This window comes from Fusarium verticillioides, chromosome 1 (assembly GCF_000149555.1).
Source record: "Fusarium verticillioides 7600 chromosome 1, whole genome shotgun sequence".
Lineage (NCBI taxonomy): Eukaryota > Fungi > Ascomycota > Sordariomycetes > Hypocreales > Nectriaceae > Fusarium > Fusarium verticillioides.
In genome coordinates, this window is record NC_031675.1 from 5,868,101 (window position 1) to 5,893,004 (window position 24,904).

Below are 24,904 nucleotides of genomic sequence, written 5' to 3' on the forward strand. Positions count from 1 at the left end.
TCCGTGACTTATCTACCTACAACTTGCAACTTTAAAAATGCCTTCCTTCACTAAAGTCGTCGCTACCGTCGCTGGATGCTCCGCCATCGTCAACGGCGCAGCCATCCCAGCTGAGAACGGCCTTCACACCACTACTCTCCAAACCCGAGACACAGTCAAGAGCCCTGGTAGCGTTCTAAGCAAGCGTGAGCCGGTCACGATTGCTATTCTGACTGCGGCTGGTACTGCAGCAGCTACTGCGATCGTCAACGAGGCCGTCAGCGCTGCCGCCGCGTTCATCGGTGACATTTCCAACTTCGACGCTGGCCGCGAAGCATTCACCGTTCAAACCACCGAGACCATGATGGCGAACAACCCCGACCCTGAGCGTTTCCAAGCCGCTGCTTGTTATAACAAAGCGTTCTCTGTTGCTGATCCTGCCAACATCGATGGACAGTCGTCCGTTGAGTTTAGACTTGGAATCCTCAACACTGATTACGAGTGCATGTACATTGCTGCACCCAACCAGTTCTTTACCGAGGGAGATGGTGGTCTCATCAACGTAAGTCATGATTTGGTTATTCTTCGATTTAACAAGCACTTTGGCTAACGATATACCTAGCTCTCCTTTACGCATACTGATCGATGCACATTTGACCAGGAGACTGCTGATCTCACTTGTGTTTAAGTGATCAACAGAAAGATTTATGACATTTGAAACGCTCAGGAGAAGATCAAAAGATACTCATGAAGCCCGGATTAGAGATGTATTAGCCTAGACATAAGATCATACAATATTACTGAAGAAGCTCATGATGAGCTCAAGTAACATGACAACCCTGCATAAATAGACCTCTGATGAAATCATCAACCAAGTTCTGTCTGCTGAAGTAAGCTCTTAGCCACGAGTCTCAACTGCAAACATCAGATCTAGCTCACAACTTATACATAAACCGTACAGCAGTAATTGGGCTACTGGGAGAATGATGTTGATTAGAAAGTCCGCTTAGAGAACCCGACACGCGAGTCTGTTTCCCATTCTCCCCTCTTCGCGGTTACTAACGTCACTCATTGCTGGCACTGCAATCAAGATAAAGTACTCTACTATTAGCCTCATCTTGGCTGCTATCCTTGCCCTCAATTGATGCCCGCTCTGTCACCCAAGATCTCAGTCACACTGCGCTTTCGACAACAACTACCCCCTCAAGCTATGGTGAGCATCATGCCACTCTATTCACATGCCCTGCTCTCGACTCTATGACTTACTCTCCCTAGACGCGCAGCATTAACTCCAACACCGATGAACATGGCAACTGGACGCGATAATGATGGAGTTGCTAGAGACTTTCCATCACATTAAGTAAATGCTTATTGAAATCCTGGCAGTTTAGGATAAGATATCTGGGATCTTCAGTAATATCGCCAAGTCTGTTAAATCACCATTTCCTGGCTCGGGCATCCTACTCGCTATTTTCGCCATGATTACGATCTTCAAGTCACGCATCAAGAACTGTTTCCACTTCATGGCCAAGCGGTCTGAAATTGCCCTGAGCGAAGCCGAACACCACAGCCCCAGCGCTGGTTTGGTGAGCCAGATGTGTTATTTGCACTTGTGGCATGTGGCGGGAGCTCATATGACCACCGACGGCTTAGACGAGGCTTAGGGTCTTAGGCCTAAGATTTGAAGAGCTTTAGGAAACTTTAGGTTAGTTTATTAAATATCCTCTAAATTGAAAAAAATTTAGGGTCTGAGCTTTTCTTGCCCCAGCTGTTCGTAAAGCTTAAAAATGTCATAATTCGCTCTTGAACAGCGTGAGGATAGTGATGATTGCAGGTACAAGGGCCTCACGATTGAATGGTGGTTCGAAAAAGGTTGCAATGTTCTCGACGGTCCTGGCTATTTTCTCCCAAACTGCCAATATCTGGGCGAGCTGATGAAGGTAAAGGGGGCTTGTATCGCGAGAGGGCCATCGGTGGCGAGAACTTCTTGTCCGCTAGGGACTTGGAGATCAGGGGCTTTGGGTGATCGAAGACATGCTGGGGCTTTGGGTGCTGGAGCGGACGTCAATCGCTCCGTGAAACGTGAAGAGAAGGATGGCGAAGATGAGGCTGATAGTAATGGATCTCATCGTGACGGTTGTGTTGGCGCGTTGAGACAGACTAAGTAGCTATGACAAGGGCGTATTGGAAGTCTCAAGCACGATGCAAATGCAGTTAAATGTAGAAAAGATGCAAGCTTAAAGAGAATAACTAAGTTCCCGTGTGTGGATTAAGCTCTCCACCACACATCTGGTTCGCCACCAGATACCAATCGTCCGAACGCCAAACCTTGTGTGTAACAGAGATTCCAATAAACTAAAGGCTATTGAAGTTTAACTTTTCGCGAGAAATCATCATTCAGGGTCGACTTGTCGAGTATAAAAGAGTCGCCTCTTTGCCTTCTCCCTCTGACCTTTCTCCCCTGCCCATGTATAATGATCCACCCCACATAACGAACTTTCAAAGCCACTGATTATGTTAAAATACGTCAGAATGTTGATGCAGTGGCTGTCCCATTTGCTTTGCCGACAGAAGCGTCCATGTTGCAATTCTTTAAGTACGTTTGATCAGCTTCTTGAATGATTTAGCACTTATCTTTGTCTCCAGTAAGCCCTGCCATCGAAGTACCCCTTGAGACGACTGTCCAAGGCACCCATGGGACCGGGCAGATCTTCACAAGCACTACGGATATGGTCCCAGAATTGGATATTCATGATATTGCTGACGAATCAAACGACGAAGATTGGACCACAAGCACTGTTCAAGGAATTATGGATGAAGATGGATCAAAGGAATTGGGGAAAACGCGAGAGGTTGCCGAACAAGACAGTCGCCTTTTGAACCTCCCTGATGAGGTCCTCTTGATTATCATCAAACCCTCCCCTTATTCGCTCCACTGCTTCGAAGAGAAGGTGAGAAACTCAGCCACAGACGTCACAGGACTAGGACGTCTCATTAGGATGGAACGGATTTGCAAGGCGTGTCAACCCGAGTTTAAGTCTCGAAAGGAATCAGACTTGGTATGCATCGCCAGGACAGGCTACATTCGTATATGCTCACATGAAGTATTCTCTTGGGACCAGATATAAGCACCTCTTTCCCACGTTGAGAGTGCTAGAACGGAGTTCAGGAAAGTCTGCAACCATTCCAGCCACCATTTTCATGACAAGGACGATCTACGGCTACCTTGCGCTAGGGTTGAAGTGAGCAAAGTCAACTGCTTTCTTTTCCTATCATCCGGATTTCACTCAATGGAAGATCTCGATGAACCCTACTTCCAGCGAAATGGTGAAAATGGCGGATCTTTGCATCGAAACCATATCTTGCCAATTGGTATGGTGCAAATGGCACGGGAACTTGACGGGAAGAGCGCGAGGGTGCACGATGAACCAATCGGGGGTCAGAGAGCATCGATTTATTTTGACGATTGCTCGAAAGACTACGAGTGCCATAAATTTGACTGTCGACGAATGCTGACACCCATTGCTCCAGGACACAACCTTCCGGGACATAGTTGGTACCATGCAATCAACCCAGAGTCCTATTCGTATGCTGGACCTTGTGGTGTACCAGAGACTTGCTCTAATCCTTTGTGCCGAAATCATTACTCTTCAGGGCTTCAACATCTGCATACTGATTATTCGAAGAATAAGGGATCGAATGCCTTATGGAGGAAAGGGAGATAGAATATTTTTTTTGCATCAAGGTAGATAGCACTTTTAAGACAAGTAAGTCAGTTATATTTCTAAGTAATTAAAATTTTTAAATTATATATTTTTTAAGTTATGATTATTATATTATTAATGTAGTTTCTATTATAGGTAAAAAAAGTAAGCTACTGTTGTATAGCAAATAAGTCCTGTTGCTTAGGCCCGAAGCCGAGGTCCTTTTACTTTTGTAGGCCTTTGGCATAATGGTTTTGTTTGACAGCTCCTGTGTGTATCCTTGTTTGCCCTCGTGGCGTCAAATGAAACACTGGTAAAAATGCCTTGTGGCCTGAATTATTAGGCACCACCTTTACGCCATCTGCATCTCTGATTCAATCTTCCACCTTTGACGACTTTTTCCCCTTTATTTATAATCCCAAAACTACCTATGGACGGATACAAACGCAGCGATGCGACATGACCTAGCCTACTGGCAAGTGCACGATACCGAGGATGACTGTGATTTGATCATCCGCTCTAACTCTGGCCATGTCTTCTACTGCCATATTTGTCCTAGTCAATTTATTCGATCTCCCGCCATCACAGAACAGTACTTCAAATGTCTCGAGCTCTTGAGATCAGGAGAAGTTGAGATCGACGAATTCTACGAGGAGGATGCTCATGAGTGGCTGCTCAAGTGCTTTGAGCCTTTAGTTACGCGACTTGCGCCACCTTCCGAACACCAGGTCGTTACGCAGCCGACCTTGGCTCAGTACTATTTCCCCGAACAAACATTTGTCTGCCACCTTGAAGCTATGGATGATGAGTTACAGCCCAAAGAACTCGACACCAAGAACCATGGATGGAGTAGCCCCATTGTCAGATTCGACTCCGTTTTCTTGGCGCAGCTGGATGATTGGACTCTATCCTACACCCCATCTCAAGTTCAAGTATGCTATGATCGACCTGAGGACAGTCTCATCAAACCGCCAACATGCATCATCGTCACTGACCAAGATGGTCAACCCCTCAAATGTTTCTTCAAGAAGTTCGGACTCTCCTTTGGCCCATCACATGCAAAGAAGGAGCTCCTCGTATTGAAGAAGATCACCGAATCTCAGATACCTCCTCCACCTCAAGCCTACATTTGCCGACTCGTGGGCGTGGTTCGGGAAGGTAATGGGCTGCTAGGAATGTTACTCTCCTGGGTTGACAAGAAGAGTGTCCTGTCCAAGGCCAAAGCTTCTGCGAGCTCCCCAGAGTTAAGGAAACGTTGGGCAATTCAGATTCGCAATTCACTTGACATTCTTCACGACAAGGGCATCATATGGGGAGACGTCAAAGCGGAGAATGTTCTCATACATAAGAATGATAATGCATGGATCATTGACTTTGGTGGAAGCTACACTATGGGTTGGGTTGATGAGGACAAGGCTGGGACACTGGAGGGCGATGAGCAGGGTGTTGCGAGAACCTTGAGACTTCTGGAGTAGTTTTAGCGAATACGAAGTCTTTACCTGTCATAGGTCCTGTAGCAAATGCTCCCCACTAATCTGCCTGTAGAATTGTTTTTACTGCCCGAGTGGTTCGCCCATAGACAGAAAAAGACAGATGCATGATCGGGCCTTCAAGCGCCTCGCTGATCCTGATTTCGTAGCTAGCCACGATGGCGGGTCCCGGTGCCAACCAAAAAAAGCACAGCCACCTTAAGACTCGATCATGTACATTCCATGACCAACAAAAGGCTACATATCTCATATCGAGCAAGAGTTGCCTAAAGTCTATTAAGCGCTCAATACCCTATGTTGTAAACACCATTGACAGTAACACCTCGACCCATGGCCCACGTTCCGCTTTAGCCGTTATCTGTTGGTGATACCAGTGGTAAGGGCCGTATTCTATAGAATCGGTAACCAATAAAACAGACGGCACAGCCGCTCTGCTGAGTCAGTTGTCACAGAAGGAAAACTAACACATCAGAAGTGTATACATCTTATCATGATCGTATAAAATTTGGAATTTTGATCCGAATACCCTTTTCAAACCCTTTGACAGCCATCATGTGCCAGACTTGGGTGTATAAACTTGTCTGCGGGCACCAGCAAGGCGCAAAGTGGTATGATCCCAACGACCCTGAAGATTGCCCCGTTGCCGTTGCGGCAAACCGACGCAACAGTTAACTGTCTCTTTAAATACTCAGGACAATCGTATCGTGGTCGGGGATCTCGGGCGTGACGATGGTTAAATTCGACGACAACCAGCAGAAGATAATTCCTCTTATTGATGACACAGTTGCACGCTGGATAACCATTACAGCGATGATCGACTCTGAATCGGTGGTTGGCGGTGATAAATTCGGTAATCTCTGGATTGTGCGATGCCCTCGAGATGCCAGTCAGGAGGCCAATGAGGGCGGAAATCGCCTCACCAACACACAGGATCATCTGCACTTTGCACCGGCCTGTTTCAACACGGTGGCCCATTTCTTTACACAAGATATTCCCACCAGCGTCACCAAATCCAACCTCGTGGTAGGCGGACAGGATGCCATCCTCTGGAGCGGCTTGCAGGGCACAATCCGCGTGCTCATCCCCTTCGTCGCACTCGAGCCGCAGATGTGTGCTCAAGACCCGTCACCTGTTGGCCGCAACCACTTGATGTATCGCGGGTATTGCGTGCCGGCCAAGGGGGTCACAGACGGAGACCTCTGCGAGCGGTTCAGATTACTCTCTATGGAGACAAGGCAGAGGATTGCGGGCGAGCTTCATCGTACCGTGACGGAAGTCGAACAAAAGATCTCGGTACGGTTTCTTGTCGCATTTTCCATGCAGCTCACCACGGACTTGAAATACCCTTACTAAATAACTATAGGAAGCTCGAACTCGTTCCGCAATCTAGGTTCTCATTCAGTTATCAAGAGCGCTTGGGGCCAGGAGGGCATGGCCATTAGAATTCAGCCTAATGTTAGGCCATGCCTTCTGAACAATCTTGCTGGAGCGGCTATAGCTATTCCCCTGTTGCCATTTAACTTTCTGGTCATCGGAGTCCTGAAGTATGAGCCACAAATCCGTGAAGCGTAGAAAGAAAAAGACACATAAATGCCAGTTGTACTACTACACCACTACTACTGACGCTACACAGCCCTGACGCTCGAGATGATGTGCCATATACCAGGCGAGCCCGTCAACTGCTTTCTCCCTGAATTTGTCTTCCTCCTCGTCACAGTCTTTTAGTTTAATCTCCCCAGTGCCGACCTTTTGGTAACTAAGGTCTGTACGAGCCTCTTCGCCATTGGGAATCTGAGTTAACAGAATCCCAACCATGATGTCAAATCCTTGGCAGTACACCTTGCAGCCAAGAATTAGAAAGCAGAGAGTGTCCCCCCCGGCCACTAACTCCGGAGCCTCTTCGGATGTCGTCAAAATATCCGGAAATGCTACGCATTCCATTGATAGGTTCATATCCGTCTCTAGGAATGAGCTGTTGTGGGGATGCATCTGAAAAGGCGTCCCTTCATCGGGCCGCGGGTCCAGCTTCGACACCGAAACATTTAATAAGATGCCGCTGATGGTCAACGTTGCAGAAGAAACACTGCCATAAGGATTTGGGGTCGCTAGCGTATGATGCACATCAGCTATTTTCGTTTGTGGCAGTGCGCATATGCTAGAGAGCTCGGATGTATGCACAGGTCCTATGACAGAGGCCCAAGACCACGTCGGCGCATAGTATGCTTCATGCCTGGAAGTTGGCCCCTCTTCCACGTGCCAGCATATCTTCGTCCTAAGTTCGGTTGTCCACATACCCGCGATATACTCTGTCTTGATGAAAGGTGCAAGTGCAGCAGCTACCCCTGAGACAGCTGGTAGTCGATCTGTATCGCGGGTGATAGCACGCCTGGTAAATGGACCGATGATATTCATCCACTCAATGAATGGCCCCAGAATCCGCCAGTCATCATTGGAATCTTCGCCCAATTTCCAGTCCTCCAGATTGATGAGCCCGAGCGGCCCTTTAGTTGCATGTGACCCTGGACGACACTCGCAGAGATGCGCCGTGCGACAATGCCAAACTAGCTCGTGAGCAGCAAAACGGAGGATTCGTCGTGATAGTACGTGCTCCTGTAACGTCCAAGCTCTCGTCTCAAGAGGGTTGGTGTCACGGCCCCCTGGGCAATCGCCAATGCTATTCTGCCAATGGCATTGTGAATCCCACGGCCTGGCGAAGATCTTAACTTCTTCAACTTTGCCATCATTTTTAGAGACAGTTGGGAATGACTTTCGAAGGCTGAAAGGCCGTTGGTGGAACAGCCCTTCGCTGCTGTTATGTGCTGCGGCGGCAGCGATCGTGAGATACGCATTCTGATATACATCGCACATCTTGGGAGACTCAACAGCCCAATCGTGCTCATCATCTTGGATGATACATAATGAGTCTATCCATAGGTACTCGATGTTGAGCTTCCGACAAACAATGATCGCCTCTTGGAATGTTTTTGGAAACCGGGCGAAGCTGATGCTATGGCAAAACTCAGTGAAGCTAGCTTTGGTGGTCTTGAGAGGCATAGTATCACCCCAGCAATGGCTTAGAGCAATGTATCGGCCGTTGTCGTCGGGGTTGGTTATAAACAGATGAGGCTCTATGTCTTCATCTCCAACAGAGACGAGACGGCTCGGAAACGGCCGATCCTCGCTCTCAACTTTGCAATCCTCGTGGTCATTGATACAATCTCCGATCCAGCTTCGTATCATGTCCCAGGTTTCCGACGAGTTAACATCATACTGAACATGTGTTCCCGTTCCAATGATTTTCCAAGGAGGTCGAACTCCTTGGCCATGTTAGCAAACTATTGCACTCTAGGTTGCTGGGTTCTTACCTGGTAAGCAGTACAATTCATATGTGGCATAGAACTTCTCTTCCATGTAAGCACGGCGAGCAATAAGCTCAATCCTGAGCGCTCCATCTAGACCCCACCGGAGGTCAGCTAGGAGGTCATCGGTCTCTCCGAACCAGCGCCGACCAACGGATCGATTGCTGTAGTTAATTTCCTGAATTTCTGGCCACGACATTTTGAATAGCGGGTACATCGAGGCGGTGGTATCTCTGAACAGAGTACAGGCTCTGCACCTGAGCACGGCTTTCCTGCAAACCGACTCAAAGTCCATGTTGTGGTACGGATAATTAGTCTCATGAAATCCAATAACAGGCATTAGCTGTATGCAGACAGCGCAGAGAACGGAGTTTATCGATTGGTCATCTTCCATCTCAATGCGTTGAAAGAAGACCTGCAATCGCTGTACCTTCTTCCGTACCGTTTGTAGATAGTGCCGAAACTCCTCGAGGGGGTTGTTTGGCATCTTCAGGACTGCGATGTCGAGGTTGGCAATCGCTCGGTCGAGATAGAAGGTCTCAATAGCGAAGGACTGGTGGACATACGCTGTAGCCATGAGACACCCCAATAGTGCATACAAATGATGGTACCCCGGCTTATCTGGCACATCCGCTTCCCATGGCTCGCTTTGGGTTAGTGGCTTAAATATTTCGATGTTAAAGATAAGATCATCCAAATTGGCACCACTACAGACCTTGTGAGCCATTTCCCTTGCTGTCGAAGCTTCTAGTACACGTGAAGCCATGTTAAGGGCTATAAAGCAGCAATAAGAGGCTTGATCTGGCTTAACCTTGGCCTCTGCTCCTTCTTCCGGTGTCAAAGTCTCCTCTGAGTTTAGTTTGTGCTCATTTAAGCCAGTGTCCCCTTCAAGATCCGTGGGGTCTTCGCAGGCAGAGTCTGTAGCCATGAAAGTAGCCTGAACTGCTTTATAGCATCTCTCCTGAAGTTCGGAAAGATCTATTGCCTGATCGCTGAGGTATCCGAGCCTGATAGACCGCTCGATCGTCATAGCGTCAGTCGTCCTAATGATCTCGATGGTGTGCTTTCGTATGAGATCAAATTCATTGACCATGAAGGGAAGCTTATCAAGCTGCAGAATCTGATTATTCCCGTGTGCTAGGAAAACGCTCTGAGAATTGTGTATATCTGGTTCATCTGTTTCGAGGAAGACCTCGCGTCTCTCAAGATAGATATGACGTCCCGTGTAGTACGAGATTCTCCCCACATCGTCGCTCTCATCATCACTTTCCATAGGCTTCTCTATGTTCCCGCGTATCAACTGAGACTCTGGGCAGACTTCATCTTCAATGTCCAATCGGTCTAGGTAGTCTGCCAGGTTGTCTCTATCAGCAGTTTCTGCGTCTGTCAACATAGTGATGGTATCTGGTCTCGCGCTGTAGAAATTTGTCCGAAGAATTAGACTTGATGTTTAGACGCAATCATGCATACATAGACAACAAATATCATTATTTCAGAAGCGGGGAGATCATTCCGGTCATCAAACTGACCTCAATGCCAAGACCGCCAGTTTTCAGCTTAGATATTTTTAGCAACAATTAGCCGCCCGCAAAGACGTGGTGAAAGAAAACAGGCATATGATTGGATGGTTCGTGTCAATCATGTAGATAAACAGCTACTCGACACAAGATAATCGTGCTTCACTGACACGACTTCTAATTCCAAGAGGTGCAGCCCGCCTTTGAGTTAAGGCAACGCCTGCCAAGACAGCAGCCGACGGGGAAGTAGAGTACGCTACCACTGAACGTTAACTTTGAGAAGTCAACGTGTACCTTGCCGCTAGTTATCTTGCTCCCCATCGGCGTGGGGGAGTATCGTCTGGTCTAAGATTTCATCCTAAGCCTATCCTAAGCCTATCCTAAGCCTATCCTAAACCCTTCTAAAGCAGACATGTTTCTTGACTACTGAACCCATATTGATACAATTTGTATTCTAGGTTACTGATATAATGCAGAGCCTATTATACAGCCTGATAGCCTTAACATACTCGACTAAACCAAATAACCAAATATCCAATCTTCTAAACAGTTTGACCTAAATCCTTCATCAACTGGAAGGCCCCAGGTGTCTCAACCCAGGAAGCAAGACAGTACCCAATCATCAGACAAGCTTCCTCCTTCGTTTCGTGCGAGTACATTCCGGGCCTTTGAGACGCGGCCGATACTGGACTACTCAACATTAAGCGCCAGAAGTGCGGGTTATACTCATTCACAGATCTGTAAAGCTTGACAATCTGATCCTTAACCTTTTTGATGAGCTTAGACAGATGTTCTGTGCTACCCAGGAGGATATCAGAACGCGAGGCCACAGCACTGCCGACAAGCTCGCCGCGGATGAGTCCCACGATCTCTGATGGGATGGTACCGTTGAGGGCCCTGGCGGCGTTCTGAGCAGACTGCAAGTCAAACAGAATCCTCGCTTTGATAAGCGTGACAGCTGCAACGTGGCCTAAGCTGAGATATTTGCCATTTGACCAAGTCTCCAGTGGTTCCTCCAAAACATCCGCGTCCCTGATATCGAGATATGGCTGGTCCATGTCGCCCCAATCGTACTTCGACTCTGAGCCGGTGGTCGCGTACCACTTGACGAAATCGTAGGCTTCCTGATCCCTGTTGAGGCGGATGTACAAATGCGGCACAAGATCCCTCACACCCATGTTGTCCCCCCGACAGAGACGAAGCATATCAAGAAGATGGTCCAATGCCTCTTGAACAGCATCGATCTTCCCGCCTGGTGCGCCATAAACCTGGAGCAACACGTCGACCATATGATACCGTGCACGCATATACGCACGTGTCTCATGAATACCCCAAAAATGCCCAACGCCATTCTCAAAGATATTCGGAGGGGTGAACATATCTCCTGGATGATCGCGAAGCTCTTGCTCCTCCTTCTCTACCGCCTTGCGTGACTTTTTGATGATGATGCAGCCATTTTTGTGATGGCTTCGGTCAGCGGTTTGATGGGATGCTCCGCAGTAGTACACCGCCTTGCAGCTTGAGCAGCGCTTCAGAAGATCTGTGTCTGCCTCGCTACAGCTTGACAACTCGCAGACTCGAGGAGTGAGCTCGCGTGGTTCTGGCAATGGCATGACGCGTTGTGGTGTGCTTTTGCTTTTTCCGTTTTTGGGTTTGATCTGGAGGCGGGGGAAGTGAAAATTGGTGATTTGTCTATAAACTGGGGATGCAACGGTTTCGAAAATAGAATGATTTGTGGCTTACAATCATGTGCGACACCAAAGAGAGAAAAACCAGATTTATAAGGCTTGAGATGGGGTCGTTTTTTCACGATGATGATATAATTGATCGGATGCTTGAGGCAAGGGAGGGGCATCACCAGACCCGCACGTGACCAGGAGGTAGATCGGCTCGGCAGATGGGATAAGGTCAAGCTACGCACATTGTCATTGACGGTATAGAATATTTCAGCAAACACTTACAACTCGCGAGCTAGTTCTCCCTAGTGCAAATGAGTGTTTGTTATCTCAAATGAGTTCAGGATATCCGAGATATGAGAAACACACAGCCATTTGGGTCTTGTCTTACTATAGCTCTATCGCCCTATTGCCGGTCTATATCCATCCGTGCTCCCCTCGAATATATGTTATAAAATAAGAACCGGTTGCATCTTTCCACTAATTCACTACGGATTTTCATAGTCAGCAGACACAACAACACTCTCAGCCCTCTGATGCTGATGGTCTATAGCTCTGCTCTCTCGCAACCTCCATGGCCTTTTATACCCTTGCTTCCTGCTCCACCTTCTTAAAAACGGGGCAACGATTGTGCTCATTGATACCAGCAATTCCGGCTCATCCTGGATGTTGGGTCGAATTACTCGCACGAGTGAAGGTGCGTCGACTCGTCCGATGAGATACGCCTCTGAGTCCCTCAGAGTCCAGCTTGTTTGTTGTGCTACTATTTCCTGCGTGACCATGCGGTCTTGGCACAGTGAAACGGCTGTTGAGAGGAGGGCTGTTCTGTTCATCCACCGTTCATCAGGGCCTCGGCATCCAGCCAGGTCCAATTCGAAGCATCTTGTCGTTACATAAGCGAAAGTCGCTATGTCCTCGGAATCGGCAAGTATTCGAGCCCAGAAGCTCTCATTTTCGACAGGGATCTTAAAACATTGTGCTTCTAGTCCTTGAGAGATGCAACCAATGATAAAGTTCTCACCCTTCCTATCTACACCTGTGTCTCGCAATAAAAACAGAATGTCGATGGCAAGAGTCTCGAATTCTGCTTGCAATTCACGGTCTAGCTTTTGATAGCATGTCCTGAAATCAGTAGCTCGTAAGATCTTGCAGATATTGCAATCTTGAAGTCTCCTCCAGTAGCATGGCTGTGTCACGAGATCCGCAACGTAGACGGGTAAGACATCGGCTAGGAGTTCTCGCAGCTGTACCCGTCGGGCGATACCAGTACAGAAGCTAACCTGCACAGCGAAAGGCCCTTCTAGATCGACAATGGAAAGGGATCTCTTGGCAAGAATGTTGGACTTCTTGGTTTGACCCAGTCTCTTTACCCATGTCTGGGCGAAGTTCAGTATCCCTACAGCGCTTTGTCCAGCCTGCAAGCCAAGTCCTATCTGCCGTTCGGATACTTCCCAGTAGCTTGGAAATGTTCCTAGCTCCTTCAACCAGGGAATAGACTTCCGAACTTGCTCTTGAGGGGTCGATCTGCAGGCTTGGTTTATCGAGACTCTTAACCCGATGACCATTTTTTCATTGCGAGGAAAGGTTGAAGTGAACCTTATACTGTCTTTCGATGCTAGGCTCCAGTGTAGAACTGGCATGTGGTCCTTTTCTGTTTCTGTCGAGGCACGGGTAATTAGGCCGCCTCCAACGGATATTGCGTGTAGGCTTTTTGGGTCATCTTTTGGGATGATGAAATCACCAGGACCCCAGGTATCCAGCAAGTCTTCAGGGCACGCTAGCAAGTCTAATTTCTGATCATAACCCTCGAATACCTTCGATCTTTCAAAAGACTCAAAGTACTGAAAGGCAAAGACTCGACGCTGAACCATTTCACCAAAACAGCTCAGCTCTACGGGAGTAGCGAGTACGCAAGGCCCATCAAAAGATGGGCTCCAAATCTGGTTTCCGATAAGCAGTATTTTCTCCAGGGAGGTGTCAAGAAAGAAAGGCCTAAAGGGCTCGCAATGGCCTTGCGCGTAAAGAGCGAAGGCGAGAGACAGGGATTGCACGGTCAGTGACTCCAGCAACTTTGGGTCCCAGTCCTCGAGCCTGGCCTCTGGGTTCGTACGTGATATGAAGGGTTCCAGTCTGGATGCGCTGTCGGTGTCTATTCGTTTGAGCTCAACTAACGTCCCCTGCGTAGCGAGAAAGGTAAAGGAGTCGCAACACCCACCGACTTGCTGGAGGGTTCTGATGGCCTTCTCCAGATGCTGCAAAATATCTGGAACAGTCTGGGGTGATTCTCTTTTGCTCAGTGAGACGATCGCAGTTGTATTGGCATTTTCAAAGACAACAGACCCAAACTGTAGGCTGGGCGACCCATCAGGTAGAGGACTGACGCCGCCGATGCCGCATAAGTAGCCAATAGTTTCACGAACTGAATTCTCGCAGTCAGCCTCGAGACTCACCAGAGCCTGGCTTGAGCGTTCTGGTGCTATCGACAATGTTTCATGCTCCTTCAGAGCATGAAGACATCTCGGGAGATGAAACCCGCGACGGTACTCTTCAACATCGGGCACATTGAACTCGGAATAGATCCAAGGCCCGTGTTGGGATCTTTCCAACAATTCGTCGGCGATTTCATCCATTGAAAGGTCCAAGAGCTTTAGCTCCAAGAGCCATGCATATTCGCCAATAGCAACCCTGTCGAACGAATTCTTCAAAAGCGCATGGACTTTGTCGTAGTCAACATTGAATATTGCAGTCTTCAGAGGACTGGTCCATTGATCGATCTCGTACGGGTCAAGCAAAGATTCGGTAGACTGCTTGTTGCTCTGATCGGTTTCATTTGAAGTATTTTTCTGGACTGAAGGTCCGCCAGCAACCGTATATTGGCTGTCGCTTGTTCGGCCCAACGCTTGCTTGTGCGTTGTTTTGCGCGGGCGATTCCCTAATTTGGTTCATTTTAGGACAAAGAGACCCCAGAAAAGCTACGTCATCGGAGATGCCTACCACGTCGATCAACATCTGAACGGTTGGGGCGGCCCATGGTGCAGACCCGTTTGTTGCAACGCAATCTACAAACAGTTCAAAGTCTTTGCAAAACTCGGGTCTTGGTTACAACAAGAGAGAGGAATTTGGTAAGCCCTCAGTTTGAGGAGAGGGGTGTCATATGAAGCTGTCGTTTTCTGCCTTGCCATTCGTCAGGCAGCAAGGTTGGTTTTCGTCCTGCATTTAGCCGCACGAATGTTGTTCACTCTCATTCGACAGTAACCGAACTGCTTGGCGCTTGTCCCGTTGGGCGGTAGGTACTATTAGTGGTTCGCCAGCTCTGCCTTATAATCCCAGGCCAATCACATTCACAGACTTCATTAAATGATTGCAGTCAGCGCTCAAAGGGGATATATGCCTCTCGGTTAGAGATAGATAAGTACTCAAGCTACAGAAAGAGAAGAAGGATATCTGAAGAAATTGAGCCTGTTCGTCTTATTGCCATCTACCTGTGACAACCACGCATAGCTCTATCAGTGTTCTAAAATTAACTAGCGTATGCAATCGAGGGCGCTTGGCGAACCAGTAATGAGCACGGTTGAAGCGCGGCCACTCCCTTCCAGGGATGTCGCACTCCCCTTTTTGTTACTGCTACCTCATGCCGTCTACAAAAATACTCATTCGATCATAAATCTCCAAGCAAATTCGAAATTTCCTCAACATGAGTCTAGATGTTGATTATCGACGTGAATACGATGAACTGGATCATGCCCTGGCTGAGCAAGCTGTCGGTATCCGCCTCTGCAGCGACTACCAGGCTGCAAACGTACTAGACCTATTCAAGCCATTTAAATCTTGTGCCAGACCCCTCATTCCCGCAAACTTCTTCGGTACGAATCCACGACGGATCTCGCCACTAGAAATAGTTGTCCTGTCTGCCGATTTGTGTGGAGGGCCATTCGTGACGGACATAAGAACTGCTGCGCTGGCCAGTTGCCAGCCGGTCATCCAAACTTTCCAGGATGGACAATCGATACTTGGGGATTCGAAATCAACTGGAGAAAAAATTCAGATTGAGCTCTGGCTGCCGCAGTATTCGGAAACAGGCTGGATCCACACACGAATCAATGGCTAGAATGTCAATCGCCATATCTCCTTTGGCAGAATCCAGTCCGTTCACCCCAAGTACGCAGATCACCAGCGCATTAACGCGTGGTTGAAAACGTGCCGACAGACACACCAATCTTGTAATGAGCACCAACCGACCTCAAGCAGATCCTTGCATGGGCTTCCGCCGTCATTTCTAAGGTTGATCGATGTCGAGTCCCGCCTAATGGTGCAAACGCTGCATTGCGTACCCTTTGTCACTCTCTCTTATGTCTGGGGAGAGGCGGCCTCACACACCTTTGAGGAAAAGACGCTGGAATCCGAGTCGTATCGTGTGAGCGACGACGTATATCTAATGGATAAACAGCCAATCGCTCTTCTCGAAGGAGACCTTCCTCCAACTTTCGAGGACGCCATTAGTTTCACAAAGCGCCTAGGAGAGCGATACATCTGGATCGACGCTTTTTGTATTCCTCAAGATGAACCCGACATTAAAGCACAGCAAATCTCGCAGATGGACCATATTTACTCCAGCAGTATCTGTACCATCGTTTCGCTCGAGTCGGGCGTCGAGGGAGGACTGTCAGGATCCAGCCCCCGGTCCCCGAGAAGTGTCGACCAATATTTCTAACTGCTACCTGCAGGCTTGAAAATAGCTAGCCCATTCATGAGTCTCAGGCTGATCATGGAAGAAGCCGCCTGGGAGACACGAGCTTGGACGATGCAAGAGCATTTGCTTTCCAGAAGAACATTGTTTTTCAGTAAGCAACAGGTCTTTTTCGTTTGCGGCGAGATGACGACGAAGGAGAGTTGGGCTCAACCCCATACTAAGGCATACGACTATAATCCTGATCGCGAATCTACTGATCAATGGGCAGAGTATGATCTCCCGCTACCAACAGCGACCCCACGAAACAGTTTTCAGTTATCCTACCAAAACTGTGTCAGCCTTTACTCTCAGCGCAACCTTACTTTTCCTAGCGATCGCTTCCGGGCATTTCAGGGTTTACAAGCTCGATTGTCTAAACTATACCAGGTCGAGTTCATCCATGCTACGCCCATCGACGAAGAGAACTTCCTTAACGCGCTGCTCTAGAGGCATGCTACTCTGATGCGCGACTTGAATTCTGCTTCATCGACTCTCCGTCAATGGCCTCACCGGGCCTGGCTCAGCCATCCTGGAGGAGTTGCCTACAATCCATTCGTGTACTGGAGTCATCGTCGAAGCTATGCAAAGCACCTCGAGCTTCCTGACCCCAAGGCATGATATCAAGGACCAAATGGGCAGTTCTACTCATTAACGAGTATGCCAATGTTGCGCAATGGCGATGAAAGTTCTCTTTTGAGCTCTGTTTCCGATATAGCAGACATAAGAGTGATTAAATTATCCAGACTAACCTTAGACGTTGATATTACGCAGTGGCGACGTCAAGTAAAGGATCCATCATTTGAGGTGTGGCGCAACCATGATTTCTCCACCGCCCGGGGCTCAATCACCTTTCATATGGGAATGGTATTTGATGTTCAGCGAGACGGTAAGCATGACCTCCCAGAAGGTACTCAATACATTCGCCTTCTGCGCCTCAACGCAAGGGACCGACCAAAGATGCCCTGGGTTTTAGTCCAGAATAGGCCATATTAGGTCCTCAAGCCCATTTCAACTACAAATAAAAGTTGGCCAAGCGCAGACACCGAATTCTCGTCTGCGATAGACTGGATCAGTCGCAGTGATGGCCCGGGCGAGATGGAAACGGACTCTGCTCTTCTGGTCGTGGAGATCGCCCCACCTAATATTGTCACCAGAAGACTCGGTATTGCATATGTTAGAATGATGGACTTCTTGGTTGCCGGTGCCGTAGTAAAGGAAGTACTTTTGGGAGACTAGATGCCTGCATCTAGGGTATTGACCTCAACCAACTTGCGCGGTAGCACATTGTTAAAAGATGGGCTGCTAGATAAAGGCTAATGCCCGCTGAGATTCATCTTTAAGAGTTAGCAACATTTGGAGTTTTCTCAATATCCTCGGTCTCTGTTCAAGCATTTTCGGCTTATTTCCGAGTATCGGAAAATCGGAACCTAAACCGAGTTGCTCTTAATCAATCGCCTCGACGTGATAGGCTTCTCATGTCTTGGCTTAATTTTGAAGTTAGTGCTGGACATCATCCGAGGGAACCAGACCTATTTCATCTTGTGATGGTGTGCACTCCCCATCGCCTTTGACCTTATTCTAGCCCCCCGGTTTCAAACCCCGCACATTGATTCCACTCAATCCCTTGTTACCCCAGATTACCCCGGAATCGGTTATTGCAGGTTGGACAGTCAATTGAATCCGAGGCGCGGGGTAGTTAATCCTGGGAGATTGTTGTGTGACTCCCTGGCTCCGTAGTAGATAAGAAGGAGTTGGCCGAGCTATAAAGAGAAAGGCCATGGCAGATCCAGGCCCCATTCTTGCATCTCTATATCTCGACCGTTCAAGTCAATATCTCGAGATCACTTCTCCATCATCGACAGCGGCTTGCTTACCTACTTACGAACACCAACCTCTTGCCCGTCATGTCGGACAAGATCAACGAAATTGGCGGTCCGAGGATCAGCCAGGATGAGAACCCCAAGAGTGAACAACAAGCATTCGATCCGATATTCGAGAAAAAGGTCATTCGAAAGGTTGACCGAAATCTTGTCCCGATCCTCTTCTTGCTCTTCCTTTGCGCGTTCATAGATCGGTAAGCTCTCTTCCATATGTCCTCAAACATCCTGTCTAATATGACTTCATTTGCAGAATCAACATCGGAAATGCTCGAATCCAAGGCTTGGAAGCTGACCTCAACATGTCGGGCGAAGACTACAACATCGCGCTATTCACCTTCTTCATCCTCTACATCCTCCTCGAAGTCCCGTGCAACATCCTACTCAAGAATATGCGACCTTCGCTGTTTCTCTCGGCCATCATGACAGGTTGGGGTATCGTCACAATCTGTCAAGGACTCACTCAATCATTCGCTGGACTGATTGCATGCCGCGTTATAATCGGTGGTCTTGAGGCTGGCTTCTTTCCGGCGTGCGTGTACCTCCTTAGCATGTACTACTGCCGACACGAGTTGCAGTGGCGTTTCAACCTCTTCTTCTCAGCCAGTATCGTCGCTGGAGCGTTCAGTGGTCTGTTGGCTTATGCCATCGCTCACATGGACGGGATTGCTGGCTATGGTGGTTGGAGATGGATCTTCATCATCGAAGGCGCCGCTACAGTTGTTATTGCCATCTGGAGCTATTGGATGGTTCCAGACTGGCCCGAGACTGCTAAATTTCTCAACGACGATGAACGAGCGCTGCTTGTTGACCGTCTTGCGGCGGATAAAAAGGACACTCACATGAACACATGGGATAAGAGAACAGCGAAGAGAATCTTTTCGGACGTCAAGATCTACCTCGGGTAAGTGACTTAATCTCACAAATGGATCTTTTCCTAACCCTTACAGTATCTTGATGTACATGGGAATTGTCACGACCAGCTACTCCGGTTCCTTCTTCACCCCAACTATCCTCAAACAGCTCGGCTGGACGTCCATCCGGGCTCAAATCATGTCGATCCCCATTTTTCTGTTCGCAACCGTGTGTGCGCTTGTTGCCGCTGTCGCTAGCGACAAGACAAAGCATCGTTCGGGCTTTATCCTTGGAGGCTGCCTTTTCACGACTGTCGGGTATGTCATTCTGCTCAACATGATGTCTGTCAGCGTCGGGATCCGATACATGGCGCTCTTCTTCATTGTCGCTGGTGGGTATATCGCCCAGCCAATCGTCTTGGTCTGGGTGAGCAACAACATGGCAGGCCATTATAAATTGGGTGTAGCTTCTGCGATGCAGGTTGGTTTCGGCAATATTGGTGGAATCATTGCTAGGTGGGTTCCTGATCTTCAATCCGAGGCGATGTCACTAACATTTACACAGCAATATCTTTGTCACAACTCAAGCGCCCACATACCCACTGGGATTCGGCTTAGGTCTTGGCCTTGTTTGGCTCTGTGGACTTAGCTCTCTTGTCTTTTTGTTTTATATCAGACGAGAGAATAGGTTAAGAGATGAGGGTAAAAGGGACCACAGATACAACTTACCAGAGGATGAGAAGAACAATTTGGGGGATGACCATCCAAGCTTTCGCTTTACATATTAGATACACGGTTCCAATCATAATCGCCAGATGTTTTTGCTAGGAGAGTCACGATCGTGGATGACATAACGCGATAGGATGAAGATGGCAAAACCACGGAGGAGAAATCAAGCTCTGAATCAAGGGCCTAGGGGAGAAAAGAAAACTCGCGTTTATGCAGGCGCCTTGTTTTAGTGCGGCTGAATCTGCCTTGTGATTCTGGTGGAGGCAGTGCTTATTCACCCGCAGAAATACAATACTTCACCCCACTTCAACCTTCTTGTTCATTTTCTTGCCTCTGACTTTGCTGCCATGGATCCTTTATCCGTCTCGGCGTCCGTTGTAGGACTTTTAGGCGCAGGAGCTAAGATCACATCATGTCTTTGGACATTCGCGACCAACGCCAGAGATGCCCCGCAACTCGCACGCCATCTTGTCTTTGAAGTAGCCGACATCACTGCGGCACTTGGATCGCTTCAGGCCTATGTGTGCGGACAGGCTCAAGCCCCCGGTGAACGAGGGGCATTGATTTTGCTGGAACATGTTCTTACGACACTTACAGGATGCGTTACTACGTTCTCAGATCTCCAGAGCCTTATGGACCAGCTGAATCTCAGCCCTGACATGGGGACTATTGATAAGATGAAATGGGCCTCGGCAAGAGTCCAATATCGCCACTATTGTCCAGCGTCTCCAAAATCACAAGTCATCTTTGACGTTGATGTTGACCGTTTTGCAGTGGTGAGTTTTCTTCTCATATGATTGGGCCTTTTTCGTTGTGCTAAGTGAGAAGTGAAACGATGAAAGAAGCTCAAAGTTCAACTCGCCATCTCTGCAAGCTTGTGGAGGAATTGCTGCAAAGCAACCAAGAACTTGCCAGTCGTATCAGAGGGCTTGAGCGAGAGGGTTCAATTATTGCAGAGTCCAGGAGGGACGATGTCTCCACCCTTAGACAGACACGAGGCTCAAAGTCTGTTTCGTTCATCGATACTCAGGCTTCCGCCATCAAGTTCACATTCGACCAAGATCTCCAGGCATCACGAGTGTACAACCACGCCATAGGTCGACAATCTATGACGTCTCTCACAAGCACTGCCTTGTACACGACTGCGCTGTCTCTTTTCTCCAACCTGAGTCTATCTCAAGTGTCCAACATCTCTTTCTACGCCTTGCCAGTTTACTCTAGTGATCTGAGTAACAGTGGCTGCTATATCTTTGGCGAGGAAGGCGCTCTGGTAAAGTCTGATAGCTCTCAGGCTCCCAAGTCTTCCCCCTCACAGCAAAGGACACAAGATATACCAGATAACATCCTTCCGCCACTAAACCAAGCTCAGACGCCTTCACGGCTACTCGGCCGCTTTGCGAGAAGGCGTAAGACTCCACTGGTGAGCGCACCAGAGAATCCTTACCACGTTACTCATGTTGGATATGACGACTCCACAAGCCGGTTTACTGTAGGTTAGAACCTTTTGCTTCGTAACATATGTGCTATCTGTATCAATATGGAACCGGCTAACGATATTCAGGGTCTCCCTAAAGAGTGTCAGAGGTTAATTGATGAAGACCCGTTTCCAATGTACCGTCGGAAGTCACAGATGTTTGACATACTGGAATTTTATAAGGAAACCACAGAGAGGAACCCCCCTGGACCCCAATAACTGAGACGCGCTGTATTCTCCGAGTATTATAAGGCATCTTTTATAATAAATGTCATCGTTATTGCCAACACGTAATCATTATCAACAAGTCATTTTAATCACTCTTACCCACAGACATAATGCTTCACAACATCATGGTCCACAGCTCCACAGCCAATCTTTTTTCCATAATCTTTACCTGAACACTTTCCATATAAAGATCCGTCCGCCCGATAGATAGCAAAGTCGTCCGTGCCGCAGTATGCAGCGTGATCTAAACCCACATCAGCAATTGTATCAAGGCATGCAAATTTAGAACCAACACTCAGTATTATCGCCAGGCAGTTTAAATTTCATAGAGCACAGGCTCACAGTCGTATATCCCATCTCAACTGCACTTTTCACACTGCAGGCCGATTGGCCTTCCCACCACGCAATGTGGTGGTTTTCGCGATCGTAAAGCTTTTCCTGTTGGCCAAGGCTGATGGCTGCGTGAGCTTGCGAGCATAGTGCTGCTAGTAAAAGTGGTTCGAACCGCATTCTGGAGACCTTTTAGAGAGCTAAGTGAAGTATAGACAAGTTCAATTTGAAGTGTTGGGTCTGCCTAGTTTCATTTTTGTGGTATAATTATTGCCTCTTTATACATAGCCTCATTTCGAATGTCCCGTACCTCTCAAGCTACGAGTTGCATAAGAAGCGTTTTACTGCCAACAGCGACGATGTTAAAAGCCATTAGTAATCTATGCCGAGCATGTTGAATGTCAGCAGATAGTACGGCTTACTGAGGAAACCGAGAGATTAGTAGGCTCTATTCACAGAGGACGTATGTCTTGTAAGCCACGCATATTTTCCACCAATAGGTGACAGTCGTTTTCGGTATCGGGCTCGCTGACTGATTTGCCCAAGTAGACCTTGGTAGCTTGAGTTATGTATAGTATAACTACCTTCAACCCAATATCTATAAATATTCAATAAAGACGAAGTTATCAGAGATCAAAGAGAAAATCCAGCAAACAACTAACACTCACTTCACCGGCATCGTCTTTACAGTAACCAACATGCGTGCCAACCTATTCCTACTGTCAACCCTCATTTCCCAAGCTTTCGCAGCGAAGATCAGCGTCGGCCAACAGCAATCCGGAGGCAAGAACTACCATATTGTCTGGTGGGAGGGCGAGACACCTTGTGATGGGTTAGGTCACTATCTAGGCAGCGTTGACCAAAGTCTATGCTCTTTCAACTTCCAGCTTCAGAACCAGGGTTCAATCTGTGAGAATTACTCCCTCAAACTTTTGACGAGCTATGAACTGACTACGATTGTTGACCACTTTGCTTATTGCGGTACCGATGACCTGGCTATCTATAGACTTGATGGGTCTTTGTACGGGAAATGCTCATCGAAGGACTATAACAAGAAACTTACATGTCAGAACTCTCATGATGTTATTAAGCATTATGTATGTGGCTAAAGTAAAGTTGCTAAGTGGTGGGGGAGAGTATAAAGAACCGGCATCTGGCCTGATGCTAGTTGCTGGTTGTTGGGTTTCAGAAGTGTTATTTGCAGTCAGTTGAGACTTGTGGCTGAGAACCTAGCTAGGTTATTGTGTCTCCTCGACAGTGTATATAACCACTAGCCGCATATACTTTCAGTTACATATACCTTCACACGTTCCACTTTTGTCCCTTCGAGATTAACAAAACAATTTGCCCTGCCTATTCATTCGTCCACTTTCGCATCGCTCAAGGATCAAGTTTTATCTACCTCGATGATCCCAATCCTCTGCGGCTCGAGACTTCCTTTTTCGTACTTTCCATGACACCTGGGTGTCTTTACTGCAGCATAAAACTGAAGACACTGACATTTGCCAGGGGATGAAAGAAACCCAGGACCGTGACCCTAAGCGATGGGGATATTCCCCTCGGCACCCTGACTTCCTGGTTGGAATTCAGCTAGATAGCACTTGAATATTGGTAACCGCATCCATGTGGGTTCCTGGGAAGCGATCGTGCGATTTGCCGACCCTCGAGCAGCCTTCCAGATTTTGTGACATGTGTTGCGACGGCTACCAGATTGCTTACCTCAGCCAAGTTGCCTCGCTCACCTCAAGCAAAATGGAAATCATCTCACAGTTTTTGTTCTCGCATGGGCGTATGCTTCATCAGCGCGATGGACCGATCTTTTCTCTCACGCGCTGTCACCGGGACTACACTGGCACTCAGGCTGAACGGTTGGCCACGCGTCCTTGTGACAACACAGAAGCAGTGGTTCATGTTGCAAACGGCAGCGATGGTGCTGGATGGTGAAGGGCAGCTGTACTTTCGACGTTCCATGGTTGGAAGGCTTCTGTTGTTTGTGGACGCTATGAATTCATGTCTCCTTAGTCCGCACTCAACTTTGGAATCACTTCCAACCATCCGATTATTCAGTGCCTTTAGGATTGAAATGCCAAGTCACCAACCCTGCCCGAGTCTTAAGCCAGTAATTCAGTCTACGCTCCATTCCACCAATACTGCAAACCGTGTTACTATTGCGGTAGCCCTCATGCTCCCATTGGCCAACTATGACAGGATGAGCGCTCAACTCCCGGTACGACGAATGTCCGCTGCATCTTCAAGAATCAGGCCAAACATAGATTCGACAGAGAAACCAACCTATGGCCAAGACATGCAGCAGTTGGGCAGACTCCTCACCTTGTCATGCAACTGTCACGAAGTCAAGTCGATTTTTGGCAGTATTTTCTACGAACCTGGCATGCTATTCAATACCAGTAGTCCATTATTCGAAGGCACTGCCACTGTCTTCCATTCAGGACTGATACAAGACCTAGATATTCTGACGGGGATATTTCCCACTCGAAGCCTTTATCTTAGCTCACTCAGCCCTTCATCAATATACTGATTGGCATCGGAAAAATATATGTAGCCAAACCCCCTTTTCCATGTCAAGTTATAGCAAGGCTAATTGCCAGAGCCCTTGATATTGCTCATGGAAACTTGGCCACTAAGCAAACACCCTTCTGCCTCGTGTTTAGATAGACTGCAGGGTATAGTTTTCCTGAAACGTCATCGTGTCTTTGCTATATTAGCTCCTGGAAGTCAAACAACCTATAATTGCCATCCGCCTTCCTTATAAAACTGTAATATGATCGGTGAGCTGATAGCTCACGCCATATTGAGAAAGAACAGCAGAAACCTTACCTAATCTTTCTCCCTCCCAGGTGAAATAAACGCATTTCTTGGTTGCATCAAATCCACAGCCTACAGTATACCCCTCCCGATACTCTCGACTAAGTCTCCAATTGTTCTTAAGCTCATTTT

General features: G+C 47.9%; 12 protein-coding genes across 12 annotated transcripts; 9 read left to right on the forward strand and 3 right to left on the reverse strand.

Moving 5' to 3' along the window:
- Positions 1-37: 37 nt before the first annotated feature.
- On the forward strand, positions 38-667 carry FVEG_00132 (hypothetical protein; the record flags this gene model as incomplete). The annotated part of the gene is made up of 2 exons (XM_018886566.1): positions 38-541; positions 602-667. 2 exons carry the CDS (start codon positions 38-40, stop codon positions 665-667), a joined length of 570 nt encoding a protein of 189 aa, XP_018742144.1.
- A 790-nt stretch (positions 668-1,457) lies between these two features.
- On the forward strand, positions 1,458-1,643 carry FVEG_14592 (hypothetical protein; the record flags this gene model as incomplete). The annotated part of the gene is made up of 1 exon (XM_018903526.1): positions 1,458-1,643. The coding sequence occupies one exon, from the start codon at positions 1,458-1,460 to the stop codon at positions 1,641-1,643; it is 186 nt and encodes a 61-aa protein (XP_018742143.1).
- Positions 1,644-4,135: 2,492 nt separating this feature from the next.
- On the forward strand, positions 4,136-5,158 carry FVEG_00131 (hypothetical protein; the record flags this gene model as incomplete). The annotated part of the gene is made up of 1 exon (XM_018886565.1): positions 4,136-5,158. The coding sequence occupies one exon, from the start codon at positions 4,136-4,138 to the stop codon at positions 5,156-5,158; it is 1,023 nt and encodes a 340-aa protein (XP_018742142.1).
- A 744-nt stretch (positions 5,159-5,902) lies between these two features.
- Positions 5,903-6,526, forward strand: FVEG_00130 (hypothetical protein; the record flags this gene model as incomplete). The annotated part of the gene is made up of 1 exon (XM_018886564.1): positions 5,903-6,526. One exon carries the CDS (start codon positions 5,903-5,905, stop codon positions 6,524-6,526), a length of 624 nt encoding a protein of 207 aa, XP_018742141.1.
- An 830-nt stretch (positions 6,527-7,356) lies between these two features.
- On the reverse strand, positions 7,357-9,925 carry FVEG_00129 (hypothetical protein; the record flags this gene model as incomplete). The annotated part of the gene is made up of 3 exons (XM_018886563.1): positions 7,357-7,445; positions 7,468-8,490; positions 8,539-9,925. 3 exons carry the CDS (start codon positions 9,923-9,925, stop codon positions 7,357-7,359), a joined length of 2,499 nt encoding a protein of 832 aa, XP_018742140.1.
- A 215-nt stretch (positions 9,926-10,140) lies between these two features.
- FVEG_00128 (hypothetical protein) lies at positions 10,141-11,858 on the reverse strand. Its single transcript, XM_018886562.1, has one exon. It carries the CDS (start codon positions 11,660-11,662, stop codon positions 10,592-10,594), a length of 1,071 nt encoding a protein of 356 aa, XP_018742139.1. The 5' UTR covers positions 11,663-11,858; the 3' UTR covers positions 10,141-10,591.
- An 87-nt stretch (positions 11,859-11,945) lies between these two features.
- On the reverse strand, positions 11,946-14,859 carry FVEG_00127 (hypothetical protein). The gene is made up of 2 exons (XM_018886561.1): positions 14,720-14,859; positions 11,946-14,657 (listed from the first exon to the last, which is right to left on the reverse strand). Exons 1-2 carry the CDS (start codon positions 14,754-14,756, stop codon positions 12,214-12,216), a joined length of 2,481 nt encoding a protein of 826 aa, XP_018742138.1. The 5' UTR covers positions 14,757-14,859; the 3' UTR covers positions 11,946-12,213.
- A 1,034-nt stretch (positions 14,860-15,893) lies between these two features.
- FVEG_00126 (hypothetical protein) lies at positions 15,894-16,436 on the forward strand (the record flags this gene model as incomplete). The annotated part of the gene is made up of 1 exon (XM_018886560.1): positions 15,894-16,436. The coding sequence occupies exon 1, from the start codon at positions 16,032-16,034 to the stop codon at positions 16,434-16,436; it is 405 nt and encodes a 134-aa protein (XP_018742137.1). The 5' UTR covers positions 15,894-16,031.
- Positions 16,437-16,490: 54 nt separating this feature from the next.
- On the forward strand, positions 16,491-17,084 carry FVEG_14591 (hypothetical protein; the record flags this gene model as incomplete). The annotated part of the gene is made up of 1 exon (XM_018903525.1): positions 16,491-17,084. One exon carries the CDS (start codon positions 16,491-16,493, stop codon positions 16,899-16,901), a length of 411 nt encoding a protein of 136 aa, XP_018742136.1. The 3' UTR covers positions 16,902-17,084.
- Positions 17,085-18,358: 1,274 nt separating this feature from the next.
- On the forward strand, positions 18,359-19,973 carry FVEG_00125 (hypothetical protein; the record flags this gene model as incomplete). Its single annotated transcript, XM_018886559.1, has 4 exons — positions 18,359-18,528; positions 18,585-19,235; positions 19,282-19,701; positions 19,751-19,973. The coding sequence occupies 4 exons, from the start codon at positions 18,359-18,361 to the stop codon at positions 19,971-19,973; spliced, it is 1,464 nt and encodes a 487-aa protein (XP_018742135.1).
- Positions 19,974-20,261: 288 nt separating this feature from the next.
- FVEG_00124 (hypothetical protein) lies at positions 20,262-21,607 on the forward strand (the record flags this gene model as incomplete). The annotated part of the gene is made up of 3 exons (XM_018886558.1): positions 20,262-20,690; positions 20,789-21,403; positions 21,476-21,607. The coding sequence occupies 3 exons, from the start codon at positions 20,262-20,264 to the stop codon at positions 21,605-21,607; spliced, it is 1,176 nt and encodes a 391-aa protein (XP_018742134.1).
- Positions 21,608-22,644: 1,037 nt separating this feature from the next.
- Positions 22,645-23,551, forward strand: FVEG_00123 (hypothetical protein; the record flags this gene model as incomplete). Its single annotated transcript, XM_018886557.1, has 2 exons — positions 22,645-23,043; positions 23,456-23,551. 2 exons carry the CDS (start codon positions 22,645-22,647, stop codon positions 23,549-23,551), a joined length of 495 nt encoding a protein of 164 aa, XP_018742133.1.
- Between the last annotated feature and the right edge of the window lie 1,353 nt (positions 23,552-24,904).